Below are 17,954 nucleotides of genomic sequence, written 5' to 3' on the forward strand. Positions count from 1 at the left end.
CTTAGTCTTTTGATAATTTATTTTAAGGCCCGCTACATCCCCATATTGTTCCAACCTCATTTTAAATTTTCCAATTGAGTGTATGGGATCTTCTAGGATGAATAGCATGTCATCTTCAAAAGCTTGGATTTTAAAGCTTTCCCCCTTTATTCTCACACCTCTGATCTCCTGGTCCTCACGTATCGTGTTGATCAGAAACTCCAATGCTAGAACAAAAAGAAGAGGTGAAAGCGGGCAACCTTGTCTAGTACCTTGCTCAATATGTATAGGTTCTGAAAGGTTTCCATTAATATTTATTCTAGCCTTTTGAGTGGAGTAAATAGCCTTTACAAATTTACTAAAATTTTCTCTACATCCTATAGCATTTAGGGATTTTAAGATAAAGTTCCAGTTCAAGTTATCAAAAGCTTTCTCAGCATCTAATAAAATACATGCCATTTGCTTTCCAGGATGTTCTCTATAGTATTCCAATATGCTTAAAATATATCTTATGTTCTGGCTCATTTGTCGCTTTGGTATAAAACCAGTTTGGTCTTCGTGAACAACATCTGATATAATTTTCTTCAATCTATTCGACAAGATGGTCGTAAAAATTTTATAATCTGTATTTAGGAGGGAAATTGGTCTGTAATTTTTAATCTCTGTAGGTTCTGACCCTTCTTTGTGTATTAATGAAATTAAAGCATCATTCCAAGAGTCTGGAACTTTAGATGTTTCTTTTATCACTTCTGTCACTCTCTTGTATGGATCCAATAAGATGTCTTCAAAGCATTTGTAGAATTCCGCCGGTATACCATCTGGTCCTGGTGTTTTCTCACTCTTCTGAGTTCTTATTCCATCTACAATTTCTTGCATTGTTATTGGACCATCTAGAATTTTTTGTTGTTCCCTTAAAATTTGCTTTATATTGGCATATTTAATATACTCATCTTGTTGTGCTTCCGATTTCACTTGTTTCTTATACAGCTTTTGATAAAACTGTCTAATAATTCCCTCAATTTGTGATCTTTGGGTAACTTCCTCTTGATTTTCATTCTTTAAGGATCTAATTATTTTTCTTTCTCTTTCTTTTCTTAATTTGAACGCCAGCCATCTACTAGTCTTATTTGCATTTTCAAAGTAATTTTGCTTTGTCCACTTCAGTTTTTTTCTCTATTTCTTCATTCAATAATAGGTTTATCTGATGTTAAGTATTTTTAACTTTCATTCAAACTTCCTTTGTATCTTTCACTTTTAATATATTCTCTTGTTTACTTAGTTTTTCTATCAGTTGGTTATACATTTCTGTTCTTTCTCTTTTCCTTCTTGAGGAATATCTTATCGCAATACCTCTAAGAACAGCTTTAAAAGCATCCCAGATTGTTTGCATGGGCGTATCTTTTTCCAAATTATACTTAAAAAAACATTTTTATCTCTTTTTTTGCCTCTTCTATAAATGCTTCTTCTTTCAAAATCTGCAAATTTAAAGTCCATCGAGGCCTATTTATCCTACTCTGTAATACAATTTGTATTGGACCATGATCAGCAAACGTTCTTGGTAGTATGCTTGCTTCTTCCAATGACGGCGCTAGTGATGCAGAAATCCATGCCATATCAATCCTAGACCAGGATTTATGCATATTTGAATAAAAGGTAAAATCTTTGGTTTGGGGATTTTTCATCCTCCAAGCATCAATTAGTCCAGTGGCACCTTTTGTGTGCGTGCGCCTTGAAGCAAAGTTTGTTGGTCTTAGGAGAGCCAGTTTGGTGTAGTGGTTAAGTGTGCGGACTCTTATCTGGGAGAACCGGGTTTGATTCCCCACTCCTTCACTTGCACCTGCTAGCATGGCCTTGGGTCAGCCATAGCTCTGACAGAGGTGGTCCTTGAAAGGGCAGCTGCTGTGAGAGCCTTCTCAGCCCCACCCACCTCACAGGGTGGCTGTTGTGGGGGAGGAAGGGAAAGGAGATTGTGAGCCGCTCTGAGACTCTTCGGAGTGGAGGGCGGGATATAAATCCAATATCATCATCTTCTTCTTCTTCTTAAAGGTGCCCCTGACTCAAATGTTCTTCTGTTGCTTCAGACCAATATGGCTGCCCACCAGAGTTCCCTCTAAGCTGAGTTAGCGTGAGCTAGCTCACAGATTGTTAACCTCCAACTCACACATTTTTGTCTTAGCTCAGGAAAAAGGGCCCCAGAGCACAATAATGTATGCAGTAGCTCAAAACTGTAATGTCCGTAGCTCACAACTTCATTACCAGTAGCTCACAGAGTAGGATTTTTGCTCACAAAACTCTGCAGCTTAGAGGGAACACTGCTGCCCACCTGAATTTTTTTTTTGCATGTTTGCTTTCCTATATAGTGTGACTGAAGCAGCTTTCCAGCATGCTGAAAACAAACACACACACGCACAGCAGAGACTCCAATGGAAATGCAGTCCTTAGACAGAATGATAGTGTCCAAGATGAACCAGGCCAACCGTGCCAACCAGGGCCAGAGCAGATGAACAAAAACCCCAGGGCAAATACACTTGAATTTGGTTGGTGCCAAAGGGGAGCAGGTGAGGCACCAGGTGAGACGGTCATGCCACAGATACATGAGATGTGGGGCCTACAAGGCCTGAAGTGCCCATCTGAGATGGCAGGAGGTCGGCAGGTGAGAAGAAGAGGATTCTTGGTGCCCCTCCCAGCCAGGCTGCCTCCAATCATCCTTCTCTTTCTCCCTCTCCCACTCCAGGTCCGCTATGTGTCCGACTTCTTCAAGCAGCGCTTGCCGCAGCAGCCCTGTGATGAGAAAGATGCTGCCAGGACGAAACCCAGCATCGCCCTGGTGCCGAGCAATCCGGAGCACAATCATTACAGCTATGGGGTGTCTGCCTGATCTGTGGGATAGCGGGGCAAATTCTGCTGGCTACCCAAAATCTTATTTGGGTGCTCCCCTAGGTGGGAATTCTTTCTGGACTTGCCTGTCCTTTTCCCCCCCTTCTTCCCCACCCCCTTTTACAGTTTGCTCTGAGGCTAAAATGCCCTTTTATTATTGCAGTGATGCCTTTTGTGCACCCCAGAATTATTGCATGTGCCCCCCCCAATAGCTTAGCTTGCCACAAAATGTTCTGTGTGTGTGTGTATATGTAAACGTTTGAGCATTTTGCAGCCTCGCAAAAAAACCCTCTTCCTGAGGATTGGGTGGAGTTTGTATTGCCAATCTTTTTTTTTTTTTTTAAAAATCTGGCTCCTACTTTTTTAATAGGGGTGCCTGCTCTTCTGCAGATGCTAAAGCCTTCACTGTGTGCTGTGGGGAACCTCACCTGCTGGTATTTGAAGAGCCTCCTGCTGTTCTAAAGGCTGGGATGCAGGCTGGGCGGGATTTTATTGGCCATATGGCAACCCTGAGTGCGTGTGGTCTTTCTCAGTGAAGCAACTCTGCCCCACCCAGGAGAAGTGGGCACTTGCTTTCCTGGCTTGCACTCTAGTGTGAAATACCCCCCCTGGGATGCTCAAGGGGTACCCACACTGTTCTGGTTCATGAGATTCTGTGCTCTGAATAGAAACAGGAGACAACACGTGAATCGGGCCATGTAGGCCTTGGCTGAGCGAAAGGAAGTGTAGTTTTGTTTGACATTTTGAAATAAAATTCTGTCACCAATTTTCAGATGTGGCTTCTGAATAACGAGTTCTTGAGATGAAATTGATGAGAGCTAAAATGAAGGGGGGATCTTAAAACTGGGCAAATGATTTCTTTATCTTTCAGCAGCAGTGAAGATTCCTACTATGTGAATAGTTCAGCAGTGTCAGGATATGGAAGGGTTGGGGTCTCTGGATGTGCCAGACCCCCACTTGTCTCCTCCCCCCAATTTTGATCCATTAACAGCTGAGGTGGGAATCCTTTGGGTAGCTTTGCTGACAGATGCCCATCTAGCCTCTGCTTAAAAACCTTCAAGGAAGGACAGCCCACTACCTCCTGAGGAAGCCTGTTCCACTGAGGAACTGTTCTGTGAGGAAGTTCTTCCTAATGTTTAGCTGGAAAGTCTTTTGATTTAATTTCCACCAGTTGGTTCTGGTCTGACCTTCTGGGGCAACAGAAAACAATTCCGCACCATCCTCTATATGACCTCCCTTCAAACACTTGGAAGATGGTGATCATATCACCACTCAGATGTCTCCTCTCCAGGTTAAACATGTCCAACTCCTTCAGCCTTTCCTCCTAGGACTTGGTCTCCAAACCCCTCACCATCTTTGTTGCCCTCCTCTGGACATGTTCCAGCTTATCCATATCCTTCTAAAATTGTGGTGCCCAAAACTGACCACAATACTCCTGGTGAGGTCTTACCAGAACAGAGTAAAGCAATACCATCACTTCATGTGATCTGGACACTATACTTCTGTTGATACAGCCCTAAATTGCATTTGCCTTTTTAGTCACGGCATCATACTGCTGACTCATGTTCAGTGTATGGTCCACTAAGACCCATAGCTCCTTTTCACACATACTACTGTCAAGACAAGTCTCTCCTGTCTTATAATTATGCATTGGATTTTTCCTACCTAAATGAAGAACTTTGCATTTATCCCCATTAAAATAAATTTTGTTTTAGCCCAGTTTTCCAGCCTGTCAAGATGATCCTGTTTTTGTCTTCTACCATATTTGTGACCCCTCCCAATTTAGTATCGTCTGCAAATTTAACAAGCAGTTCCCTCTATTCCTTCATCCAAATTATTTATGAAGATGCTGAACAAAAGAGGTCCCAGGACAGATCCTTGAGGCGTTCCACTTGTCACTCCTCTCCAAGAGGGTGAGGAACCATTCACAAGCACTCTTTGGGTGCAGTCTGTCAACTAGTTACAGATCCACCTAACAGTATTATGATCCAAACCGCATCTTACCAATTTGTCAACAAGAATAGCATGTGGAACCCTAACAAAAGCTTACTGAAATAAAGATAAATAATGTCTACAGCTTTCCCCTGATGCAGCAAGGTGGTGACTTAAAAAAAAAAGAGAGAGAGATAAGGTTAGTCTGACATGACCTTGAGAAACACATGCTGGCTCTTAGTGATCAGAGCTGTCCTTTTTAAATGTTCCAAGACTGACTGACTGATGATTTGTTCTAAAGCTTTTCCAGGTCTAGATGTCAAGCTGACAGGTCAGTAGTTAGTTACCCGGATCCTCCTTTTTCCCCTTCTTGAAGATGGGGGCAACATTTTTCCACCTCCAATCTTCTGGCACTTCATCTGTTCTCCAAGAATTCTCAAAAATAATGGCCAGTGGCTCAGAAATTACATCTGCGTATTCTTTTAGTACCCTTGGATGTATAATTTTCACCTTTTCTTAGATTTTTAAATCCACGTCAACCTTAAAGAATGGCTCCAATAGGTTATTCCTTTTTCCTTAATTGCAATGTGCCATAAAGGATATCATAGCATTTTTTTCTGTATGGTTTTACAAAGCCTTCAGTCAAATAGAAATGTTTTGCTAGTGATATTTTCTTAAACAAGGAAAGAAAACTACATTGATGGTGCTTTCTTGGAGGCAACTATGAGATATTGAAATGGTGGGGGCGGGGGGGAGATGTTCCAGCCAGCCATGGAGCCTGGAGCAAAACCTTACTGAGAACTGCTTTCCCAAAGCACCTTTTAAAATCTTATTCTGATGTGTATTTTTTTTTAAAAAAAAAAAATCTAAAACCCATCTTGGGAATATATAGATCCAAGTGGGCAGCCATGTTGGTCTTAAGCAACAGAATAAACTTAAGAGTCCACTGGCACATTTAAGGACCCACAAAGTTTTATTCATGGTATCAGCATTTGTGCACCTTGAATAAAACTTTGTTCGTCTTAAAGATGCCACTGGACTCTAATTTTATTCTATGGGATCGTATATATGTTTGCCTGAGCCAGAGTGGTGTAGTGGTTAGAGTTTCGGACAAGGATCTGGGAGACCCAGGCTTGAATCCTGCTTTGCCATGGATATTTGCCAGATGAGCTTGGGCCAGTGGGACACTCTCAGCCTAGCCTACCTCACAAGTTTGTTGTGAGGAAAAAATGGAGATGAGGAGAATGACGCAAGCCACTTTGGGGAGAGAGCTGGTATATAAATTGTTAATAAATAAGGCAGGGTTAAAATACAGTAAATAGCTGATTCCTCCGGTTGTTTGTGAATCTGTGAAGTGAACACTTGAGTTTGGTCTTTGACACTGGAAGCGGCCGGTGTTTGAAAGCAGGGATCTGGAACACTTCTTCACTGCAAATGGGAATCCAGTTGTTTTCCTCCAATGGCCTTTGTGAAATTCTTTTTCCAAAGGTTGAGAATCCCGGAAGACCTCTTCCTGCCTTCTTGAAGAGCTACAGTTCCTAAGTTCCCTTGACTGGCAAGATGGTGCCAGTTTGGTGTAGTGGTTAAGCGTGTGGACTCTTCTCTGGGAGAACCAGGTTTGAATCCCCACTCCTCCACTTGCAGCTGCTGGAATGGCCTTGGGTCTGCCATAGCTCTCGCAGAGCTGTCCTTGAAAGGGCAGCTTCTGGGAGAGCTCTCAGCCCCACTCACCTCACAGAGTGTCTGTTGTGGGGGAAGAAGATGAAGGCGATTGTAAGCCGCTCTGAGACTCTGATTCAGAGAGAAGGGCAGAGTATAAATCTATGGTCTCCTAAATGTTTAGAAGAGAGTTCAAATTTGGCAATAATGATACTAGATAGAGGTCAGCTACTGAGCCCAGTCCATCCTGGGTCCTACACAACTGTAAATTAACAGTAGAAAAGAGCAAGAGTCCAGTAACACAATTTGTGGCAGGGTTATGAGCTTTCATCAGTCGCCACAGATTGTGTCTTGATGGTGCTGCTGGACTCTTGCATTTTTCTACTGCTCCAGCCAGACTAGTGTGGCTTTCCAGCTTGATCTAGCTGTAAAATAGAACAGTGTTAACAGGGCTGTCAGAGAGCCATTGCTTGGAAAGATTCCTGGTAACAGTCAAGGAATTGTCTGATGGGCATAGGATGTGCTCATGGGAGCATGTTGTAGGAGAAGTTTTCTTTTGCTGAATTGGAGCCCATTGTGCCTCGGATTATTCTGTATTTTTAAAAGCCTGTTAGCTCCCTCGGTGGCCCTGATGATGGTGGAAAGGTAAGGTATAAATTTTGCAAATAAATCATAACGTCATAGGATCTCTAAGTGGAAAAATTGGCGGCAGCCGTGTTATTGTATATATGCAATTTCCTTCTGTTGAGTAAATCTGGTTCTGTAGGATATAATATATCTTCACTCAAATGTGAATGTGTTTTGTTTTGATTTTACATTTTAACTAACATGATGCCTGTGGTGATCTGACCATGAATGTATGACCTGCATACATAACATGACCCCCAAAACTTGAAGCAAAAGAAAAATTTCAAGTGAATGGAGAAATACATGCTGCCCTGAGGTGTGTTGTCTAGCGGTTAGGGGTCCTCAAATTTTTTAAATAGGGGGCCAGTTCACTGTCCCTCAGACTGTTGGAGGGCCGGACCGCCGTTACTGTACAAGGCCGCGGGCCGTCAGTTCTCCGTCTTCTGCATCTCTCTCCCTTCCCCACACCACACACCCCGGCCTGGGAACTCACCTCACCTCGGTATCACCTCACACTCTGTCTCCGCCGCCTCAGCCCAGGGCCAGAAGTGTGCGTTGCTAACGCGAGTTTAGGTCGAACGTCACTTCCGGTCTGATTTTGCCATAACCCGGCGGGCCGCATAAACGTCCTCAGCGGGCCGCATCTGGCCCGCGGGCCGTAGTTTGAGGACCCCTAGGTTAGAGCTTTGGACCTAGGGTCTGAAAGGCCTGAGTTCAAATCTCCACTCTTCCATGAAGCTTGCTGCTTGACTTTGGGCTGCTCAATGTCTCAGACTTGCCTACTTCACCGGTTGTTGTGAGGATACATGGGGAAGAGAGAACTTCATACACTGCTCCAAAGGGTGGGATTACTGTTGCCAAGAGACCTGGAGAAAAATGTCTGGGCCCTTTGATAGAGGCTTAATGTTTGGAAATGGGCAGCTGAAGCTTTTCATAGCATGGAGACTTTTAAAAAATCATTTGGTAGATAACTTCCGTTTAACCCTCTATGAAAAAGAGGAGACACTTCCCCCCCCCCCCCCCCCCCGCCAGACAAATGGCAGCCCTGGCCAGGACAGAAATGTTTTAGGTAGCTGAGGGGCAAACTGCAAAAAAAAAAAAAAATGACCATGGACTCTAGTAGCCCTCTTGGTTAGGCAATTACTCCCATATTGTCACTGCCAACTTATTAGGGCTTTTGCCAAGGAGTTCCGGGAACTGTAGGTGCTGGCTGGAGATAGTACATTAGAGATTCCTGTGCCTGGAGTTCTAAACCAGTAAGGTAAGTATGCCCTAAGATGTGATACAGTATCCAAGGTGATACAGGATCAGGTATGTATTTTCCTCTTCTGCAGAGCTGGTTCATTTGTGGTAACAGAGGTTTAAGGTTGCCACGTTCTCCCCTGGCTGCTGGCAGAGGGTGGAGCTGGGGGTAGGGCTGCCAACTCCATGCTGAGAAACTCCTGGACATTTGGGGATGTAGCCTGGAGAGGACAGACGTCAGTGGAGTACCATGTCCATAGAGCCCGGCACCCTCCAAAGCTTCCATTTTCTCCAGGGAAATGGATCTCTGTAGTCTGGAAATGAGCTACAATTCTGGGGCCTCCCCAGGTCCCACCTGGAGGCCGGCATCCTCTCCCTAAATTGTCAATCCTTCTCCTCCTACTCCAAGGAACCCCTCTAGAAAACCAAATCTTGCGTGTGAATGGTGCCACATGTACAACCACATGTGTAATGGGGGGGGAAGGGATGTGTACTAATAACTAGCACTGCTAAAAGTCATGTCTGGTTTGCTTCTGGCTGTGAGCTAGGGTGGTTTTGGAACAAAAAAAGAAATGCAGGGCTGGAGTGGTGGTGTCACATGTCAGCATTTTGGAAAGCATTCTGGCTGCCATCTTGCATTCCAGACTCTTGGCAGGGAGAGTTCTGAATGTGTGCAGACAGAGCAAAGGTGGTGGTGGGGGGGAGAGATTATTCCTGGAATCACTTAAGTCAGGATGGAGAGAAACAGTCTGACCTACTGACCAAGAGGCAGCCCAACTGTTTGTTTTGCAAGAACAACCTGGGAAGGAGAGTGGGGCGGAACAGCATGGTTTCAATGGTGATTCTTGGAGCCCCCCCCCACCCTGCTTCCTTTGGTGTTTTGCCCAAAGATGTTCTCATCGGCTTTAGACAGCAAGAGTTTCCAGTCCATAGGCAACCTTCCTCTTCCTTTTGCCTCTCTGGATAGTACAGAAACAGCACGCACATTCACAAAACACACAAAATGGACACTGGCCTATTTTTTCCAGGTTGCCAACCCCCCTCAGTTTTCTGCCTTCTCCGCCCTGTTTCTTGTATATTACAAATTTTCTAGGCCTTCTTTCTTCCTGTAGAAGAGAGATTGGTCAACAGTTCCTAACCAGGGTGACTGAGGGAAACCTCCACATTCAGAGTTGCTAATCCTCTGAAACTAAGAACTAGGAGGCCTCCTCTATGCCCTATTGTTGGCCTTCCCAGGGCTGGCCCTTCCATTAGGCAAATTAGGCATTTGCCTAGGACGCCTGGCTGCTGGGTGCCAAATTGGGCACTCCCTGCTCCTAGTGCCCTAGGCAAATGCCCTGGTTGCACAGCAGCTGCATGGCTTTGCTTCACCTCCCTTCTGATTGGAAGGGAGGCAGAGAGACGTCAGCCGGCAGACCGGCCTCTGCGCCTTCCCTTCCCAGGTACCCTCCCTGCCCTACTTTTCTGCGCAGGTGGCAAGGTGCGGTGCCACGGAGGAAGGGGTGGGGGGTGAGCCTGCCTAGAGTGCTGTGCACCCTAGGGACAGCCCTGGGCCTTCCAGAGAAACTGGTTGGCCACTTAGGATGCTGGGCTAGATGGACCATGGTCTGATCCAGCAGGGCTCTTCTGATGTCCTTAATTAGGCCTCGGCCAGGAGAGCGTGGAGAGGAGGTGGCTGAGAGGTGATATGATCACCATCTTCAAGTACTTGAAGGGCTGTCATCTAGAGGATGGTGTGGAATTGTTTTCTGTGGCCCCAGAAGGTAGGACCAGAACCAATGGGTTAAAATTAAATCAAAAGAGTTTCCAGCTCAACATTAGGAAGAACTTCCTGACGGATTCCTCAGTGGAACAGGCTTCCTCGGGAGGTGGTGGGCTCTCCCTCCTTGGAGGTTTTTAAACAGAGGCTAGATGGCCATCTGACAGTGATGAAGATCCTGTGAATTTGGCGTAGGTATTTGTGAGTTTCCCGCATTGTGCAGGGGGTTGGACTAGATGATCCTGGAGGTCCCTTCTCACTCTACGACCTCTCTGCCCTGTTGTTGATCCTCCAAAGGAATTCATTGGCCACTGTTTGAGAAAGGATGCTGGACTAGATGGACCTTCACTTGTCTGATCCAGCAGGGCCCTTCTGATGAAAGCCTCAGTCTCTGTGCCCTGTTGTTGGCCTTCCAGAGGGCCTGGCTGGCCACTGTGTGAGACAGGAGGCTGGACTGGATGGACCTTCATTGGTCTGATCCAGCAGGGCTGTTCAGCTTAAGGAAAGGTCCCCTGTGCAAGCACCAGTTGTTTCCGACTCTGGGGTGACGTTGCTTTCATGTTTCCACGGCAGACTTTTTACGGGGTGGTTTGCCATTGCCTTCCCCAGTCATCTACACTTTCCCCCCAGCAAACTGGGTACTCATTTTACCGACCTTGGAAGGATGGAAGGCTGAGTCAACCTCGAGCCAGCTACCTGAAAACCCAGCTTCCGCCGGGGATCGAACTCAGGTCATGAGCAGAGCTTAGGACTTCAGTACTGCAGCTTTAACACTCTGCGCCGCAGGGCTCTATTCCTGTTCAGTTTACAGCAATACAAAACAGCTATGGCATTTCAATAGTCCTAAAGTTTGAGATTTCGATTACACCAATAGAATTTCCAAGTCTAGGTTGGGAACTGCCTAGATATTTGGGGAGTGGCCTGGGAAGAGTGGGATTTGGGTGGGGGGAAGACCCCCATGAGGTACAATGCCACAGAGTTCCTACTCCAAAGCAACCATTTTCTCTCGGGGAGCTGATGTCTATTGAGTGGAAATAAGCTGCAATCCCAGAAGATGTCCAGTGGCTAAAAAGGCAAATGCAATTTTGGGCTTTATCAACAGAAGCAGGCCTCGGATTCAGTGGGAGCTCACAGGAGCACAGCTCCTGAACCTTTCTGACAGTTCCACCTCCTTCTTCCCACCTTATCTATAGTATGTGCAGCTACATAACAATCCCTGGATGAGCTCCACCACCTTTTTTCCCTACAAAACGACCCCTGAACATAAGTATAGTGTCCAGATCACATGATGTGATGGTATCGCTTTACTCTGCTCTGGAAAGACCTCACCTAGAGTATTGTGTTCAGTTTGGGGCACCATATTTTAAGAAGGATATAGACAAGCTGGAACGGGTCCAGAGGAGGGTGACGAAGATGGTGAGAGGTCTGGGGACCAAGTCCTATGAAGAAAGGTTGAAGGAGCTGGGTATGTTTAGTTTGGAGAGGAGGCGGCTGAGAGGTGATATGATCACCATCTTCAAGTACTTCATGAGGATGGTGTGGAATTTTTTCTGTGGCCCCAGAAGGTAGGACCAGAACCAATGGGTTGAACTTACATCCAAAGAGTTTCCGATTCAACATTAGGAAGAACTTCCTGACAGAGCAGTTCCTCAGTGGGACAGGCTACCTCAGGAGGTGGCGGGCTCTCCTTCCTTGGAGGTTTTCAAACAGAGGCTAGATGGCCATCTGACAGCAGTGTGAATCCTGTGTGTGTGTGTGGGGTGGTATTTGTGAAGTTCCTGCATTGTGCAGGGGGTTGGACTAGATTACCCTGGAGGTCCCTTCCAACTCTATGATCACCTGGAGGTTGGCAACACTATGCCTGAACCCCATTAGACTGACCAATTGGTTTAGATGAAAATGTCCCTGGGGCAAGATAGTGTTATGTAAGTGGCAGAAAGGGGGGGGGTTGCATCCTGTCCTATTGGTCGTCTGTCTTTCCCCACCCCCTGGGCTTCCACAGCTAGCTCCAAACCTGGGTGGCCACGCCCCCCCTCGCTTGCCTGCAGGCAGTTGGCACTCACCACTTGGGCAGGGAGCAGCAAGGCTTCCTTTCTCTTCCATGCGCTCTGCCTGGGGGGCAGCCAAAAGCCCTTGCCACTGATGTGCCACTTGGACAAAGGAGGGTGAGGAAAAGACTTGAGGGAGAGTTTGAATTTTTTGACTCTCAACAAAAGGCGCAAGGCTTGTGCATGAACCAATCTTTTAAGGAAGCCAAATGGAAATGAAGCCAGTTGTCTGTTGATTTAGGTACCTTTTGTCAGAGGACATTGACTGGAAAGAGGGGAAGTAAGAATGGCAAATCATACTGAGATACCCTGGGCAGCCTCTTATGTTTTGTCACTACATACAATTTGACTCAATTAATGCATATCTTTCTCATGGCTCAGCAGCCACTCTCTGATGTGGTTCTGGGCACACCACTTGGAAACTGTTGTTGTCCTGGAATGCGTAGCAGCTGCGATGCTTGCCTTTTGACTGTATGGGGGGGGGGGGGCTTTACTCAGGTATGCTACTTATCTGCTTTTTTGTAGAAAAAGCCCAGCAGGAGCTCATTTGCATAATAGGACACACTGCCTGGCCTGGAAGCACATGGCTGTCACATGGCGGGTCAGGCCAGCCAGAGCACTGCTCCTGTGGGTTCCAACTGGGTGGGGGGGGAGGAAATCCTGCTGCTTATTGTTTATCATAAGAACGTAAGAGAAGCCATGTTGTGTCAGGCCAATGGCCTATCAGGTAAATGGTACAACACCGTGTCACACAGTGGCCAAATCCCAGGTGCCATCAGGAGGTCCACCAATGGGCCCAGAACTCCAGAAGGCCTCCCACTGTGCCCCCCGCCTCAGCACCAAGAATATGGGGCATCATTGCCCCAGATAGAGGGTAGCCAGAGAATGTGCAAACTGTCACGATCCTGACTTTGGTGTGCCATCTGAGCAGGCCACCTTTTATTTGCAACAGTTCTAGTACTGGTGTCCCGGAGCATAGTGAGAGGTTTTTTCCTGTGGGAGAATTTTTTTTAAGAGGACCTAAGGGTAAAATAGGCCTTTGACTGTGCAGAGTCCCTTCCTTTGTGAATTCTGGTATAGCTCGAGACTGTTTATGTACTTCATTGATACCTTGCTTATCTTCTTCGTGGTCTCTGTGCATCACACTGATGGGAGTAAGGCGCCTGCGCCGATCTCGATCGGTAAACTAAAAAGCTGCGGATTTCCGCGCCGACGTCCCAGTGCGCATGCCCAGGAGCCCCCACCACGCATGCTCACTGAGACGGGCACGGACATCCCGCCAGTTCTCTTCTGACCGCCGCGCTGATCAGTCGATCTACTTGCTTCGGTCGGTGAACTTTTTTCCCTTTCTTTGGATTTAGTATAGCTAGCTGTAGCTTAGTTTTATAGTGTTAGTTTTAGGTTTTTAGTTAGTGTTAGTGTTTTTTTCGGGGGCGTTCGGGCGGAGCGCGTTAATTTTGCTCCTTTCCCCCCCCCCTCTTCCCCGTCTTCCCGCCTTCTGGCGCATGGAAAGGCGGTGGGGATTTTTTCGGCGGTGCTCCAAGTGCGGGAGCAAGATAGCTCCACCTGACGGGCACTCACTCTGCCTCCTGTGCTTGGGAGAACGGCATCGCCCAGACTCTTGCACACACTGTGCAAAATTCTCGAGACAAACCCGGAAGAACCGAGCAGCGAGACTTGCGGCGGCCCTCATGGAACAAACTCTGTCTCCGGTTTGTTCATCGGCGGAGAGGGCAGACCAGCCCGTCGTTACCGACCCACCATCGACGTCGACATCGTCGGTGGTCGACGTCGAACGCCCGCTTTCCGACGCCGAACGGCACGCCAAACGCGGTGCCTCGGCCCCTCTGTCGGACTCCTCTATGCCAGCTAAGCGGCCTAAAGAGGATATGGGCGTAGCGAGCGAGAAGAAGAAGAAGAAGGCAAAAAGGCTGGATAAGCCAAAGCCTAAATCCTCGTCCTTCATCGCTCCCACCTCTCCGCAGGACCCGACGGCTCCGATCATACCGCCGCTTAAGCTGCTTGCCTCGCCGATTCGACCAATCACCTCGATGTCGACGGAGCTCGTCATTTCCTCCGACTCCGACCAGGAGATCGAGCCCGGCCAGCGTCCCGACATCGAACCACCGTTTCGGCCTCGCCCTCGAGCTCCCCGCAGTCCACCCCCTCGGGACCGAGAGGAGAACATTAAGGACCGTTCGCCTAGGAGCCGATCCCCTCGACGCCGAGACCCTGCCCAGGTCCCATGGGACCAGAGACAGTGGCAATATTTATATGGGGCCTACCCCATGCAGCCTTCCTTCCCGTGGCTCCTTCCTCGTCAACCTGATTGGGACCAATCTTCCGAGGCTTCCTACCGGTCTCGGACGTCGTACCGTCCCCCGCGTCGCACAGCCTCCGCGTCGGTGTCGAAGGCTCCCGACGTCGAGGACACCTCATCACCAGTTCGGCACCGAGCCCCAACAGAAAAGCCAAAACCAAAGACCCCGGTGTCTCCACCCGACCCGCATCTCTCGGATCGTTCGGAGTCACCTGCGCGATCACCTAGGTCGCATGATTCATCGGCTGATGAACAGGATACCTCTTCGCCGAGACAACCCTCCCCTTCACCGAAGACCTTCGAGGAGCAGCCCATCTCCCCCTCGGAGGACTTAAAATCATACGGGGACTTGGTAAAGCACATGGCGCAGTCACTGTCGCTCACCACTGTGCAACCCGAACCGATCGTTACCGACACTGTCTTCGATATCGTTCAGAGGGATACTTCCACCGCAGTGGCGCTACCTTTGACTAACGTCATGATGCACACTGCCAAAGCCTCATGGGACAAACCCATTTCGACACCTGTGTCGTCTAGACGCCTGGATCATATGTACCGGATCCAGGAAGCTGGTGCAGAGTTCTTGCACAACCACCCTCGTCCTAACTCCATTGTCGTTTCTTCATCTTCACGCGCCAAGAAGACGCATTCCACTCCTCCCGATAAGGAGGGGAAGAAATTAGACTCCATAGGCAGAAGGCTGTATTCTACAGGTTCGCTGGGCTTCAAAATCGCCAACTACGCGGCCTGTATGAGCCGTTACCAGTATGGTCTCTGGGACCAGGTGTCCACACTTCTTCCTAGCCTCCCGGAACAGACTAAAACTGCCCTCCGGAGACTGCAGAAAGAGGGTATGTTGCTAGCAAAGCAACAACTGAACTCTTCCAAACACTCGGGCGACACTTGCGCGAAAACACTTACAACTGCTATTGCCCTTCGTCGCCACTCCTGGCTTAGGTCCACGGCCCTCCAACATGATACCCAGGCCTATATAGAGGACTTACCATTCGACGGCTCTGGCTTGTTTAGTGCAACCACCGACTCGGTGTTGCAGGAAATAGATAAGAGTATCAAAACATCGAGGAACCTGGGAGTCTCTGCGGCACGACCTCAGTCCAAACGACAGACACCGAAACCTTGGAACCGGAAACCATTTCCCAAGTCGCCGGACCAATCATGGCGCCCCAAGTCTGCCTCCCCGTACTCTAAACAGCAATATACGCCCAAGCCAAAGTATTCTCCTCCGGCTGGACAGTCTTCTAGGCAGAAGGGTTCCAAGCAACCCAAGCAGGGCCTTTGACTGCTTCCCGGCCCTCCTCCCTTCCCCCTCCTTGTACCGTACCCGCCTCTTCCCATATCTGGAAGCTTGGGAGACTATTACGACGGACAAATGGGTCCTCGGCATCGTTCGAAGAGGCTATATCATCGAGTTTTGTCAACGCCCGGTCACACCGACGTTCGTTTCCACCACCCCTACGGACGTGTTGAAAGAAGAGGTCGTATCCCTCCTTCAGAAGGATGCGATCGAGCGCGTACCTTCAGACCAGCACCGCCTAGGCTTTTATTCCCGATACTTTATAGTGCCCAAGCGGGATGGTGGCCTGCGGCCCATTATGGACCTCCGGGCCCTAAATTTGTTCATAAGCTACCTCAAGTTTCGGATGACATCTTTGCCGAACATCCTCCCCCTCCTGAACCAAGGGGATTGGATGGCCACACTGGATCTGAAGGACGCCTACTTTCATGTGTCTATTCATCCCTTCCACCGAAAATTCCTTCGTTTTTCTGTCGGCTCAGATCACTTCCAGTATCGGGCCCTCCCGTTTGGCCTTTCTACGGCCCCCAGGGTCTTTACAAAGACTATGGTCGTGATTGCAGCGTTTCTACGGCTTCAGGGCATCACCCTGTTTCCGTATATCGACGACTGGCTGCTAGTCGCTCCGTCTCGAGAGACTCTGCTGTGTCACATCACCACTACCCTCACGCTGCTGCAGAACCTGGGCCTGCAGGTGAACCACAAAAAATCCCGTCTCCAACCCTCACAGAGGGTCCAGTTTATCGGTGCCATTCTGGACTCCAGGGTTTGCAGGGCTTTCCTCCCACCGGACCGGGCGGAAGACATCATTCGGGCGGTGAGGGCTCTCCAGGAGTGCCCTGTGGCCACCGCTCGCCAGCTTCAGCGCCTACTAGGCCTCATGGCCGCCACCACAGCGGTGTTGGTCTTCGCGAGGCTTCGCATGAGGCCTCTTCAACTATGGTTTCTGGCTCATTTCAAGACCGGGAGGGATTCGCCAGAACGCCGCCTGTCGCTTCCCCCAGAGATCTTGCATTCCCTCGACTGGTGGACGCGGAAGGCCCATCTATTAGAAGGGGCTCCTTTTCACAAGGAACCTCCGACCCTCACCATCACCACGGACGCCTCCCTGTGGGGCTGGGGGGCGCATATGAACGGACTCTGTGTGGGGGACCGATGGGCTTTATCCCAGGCAGGCAATCACATCAACTTCCTGGAGCTTTTGGCGATCTTTCACGCAGTGAGATCCTTTCACAAGTTCCTGCGGAACAGAACGGTGGCAGTTCTTACGGACAATACTACAGCTATGGCGTACGTCAACCGACAGGGCGGCACGGTCTCCCGCCGACTCTGTGGCCTAGCCGTAGCTCTGTGGGACTTGTGCATCGCCCTAGGGGCTTCGCTGGTCGCCACCCACCTTCCTGGGAACCTGAACACCCAGGCGGACTTCCTCAGTCGGGGGGGCGCCGCCGGGCACGAATGGGAGCTCAATTGGACTTTTCTGCGTCCGGTTTTCCTGACGTGGGGATTCCCGGAGCTCGACGTGTTTGCCACGAGGGCGAACAGGAGGTGCCCTCTCTTCTGTTGCAGGGGCGGAGTGGATCCGCTGTCCCTCGGGGACGGCCTCCTTGTGCCCTGGACGAGGCACAAGGTTTATCTCTTTCCCCCGCTGCCCCTGATCACCAGGGTGATCCAGAAAGTCATCCGGGAGCGGCCGAAGGGCATCCTTGTAACTCCCTGGTGGCCCAGACAGCACTGGTTCCCCCTGCTCCTTCGCCTGACCGGCGGGGTGTACCACCACTTCCCGCAGGCCCCGGACTTGCTGCTACTGCACGGAGGGCAGGTGGTACACCACGACATACCGCAACTGAAGTTGACGGCTTGGCGGCTCCAGTAAGGTCATGGTCGGAAAGGGCCCAGTTTGTGATGCTGAATAGCAGGAAACCCTCCACTCGTAGAGCGTACTCCTATAAATGGGGAGTGTTCGTCCGCTTCTCTTCCTCCCGTACGGGTGACCCTATGACGGCGGGCCTGCCGATCGTCTTCGACTTCCTACTCTCCTTACTGGACAAGGGGCTCTCGGTATCCTCTGTTCGCGTGTACCTTGCGGCCATTTCTGCTCACCACTCGCAAGTGGATGGGCGTACTGTGTTTGCCCATCCGGACACTAAACGTTTCCTCAGAGGGGCTATCAGACTGTATCCAGCTGTTAAACAT

At 49.0% G+C, this 17,954-nt stretch overlaps 1 protein-coding gene across 1 annotated transcript in view; it reads left to right on the top strand.

Moving 5' to 3' along the window:
* PLPP2 (phospholipid phosphatase 2) overlaps positions 1–3,628 on the top strand; it is a 36,874-nt gene extending 33,246 nt beyond the window's left edge. Inside the window, exon 6 of the mRNA XM_060232721.1 lies at positions 2,714–3,628. Coding sequence (XP_060088704.1) covers positions 2,714–2,857 — 144 coding nt within the window. The 3' untranslated portion in view covers positions 2,858–3,628. The remainder of the gene's footprint in view (positions 1–2,713) is intronic.
* The last annotated feature ends 14,326 nt before the right edge of the window (positions 3,629–17,954 follow it).

The sequence above is a fragment of the Heteronotia binoei genome, chromosome 2 (assembly GCF_032191835.1).
Source record: "Heteronotia binoei isolate CCM8104 ecotype False Entrance Well chromosome 2, APGP_CSIRO_Hbin_v1, whole genome shotgun sequence".
Taxonomy (NCBI): Eukaryota; Metazoa; Chordata; class Lepidosauria; order Squamata; family Gekkonidae; genus Heteronotia; species Heteronotia binoei.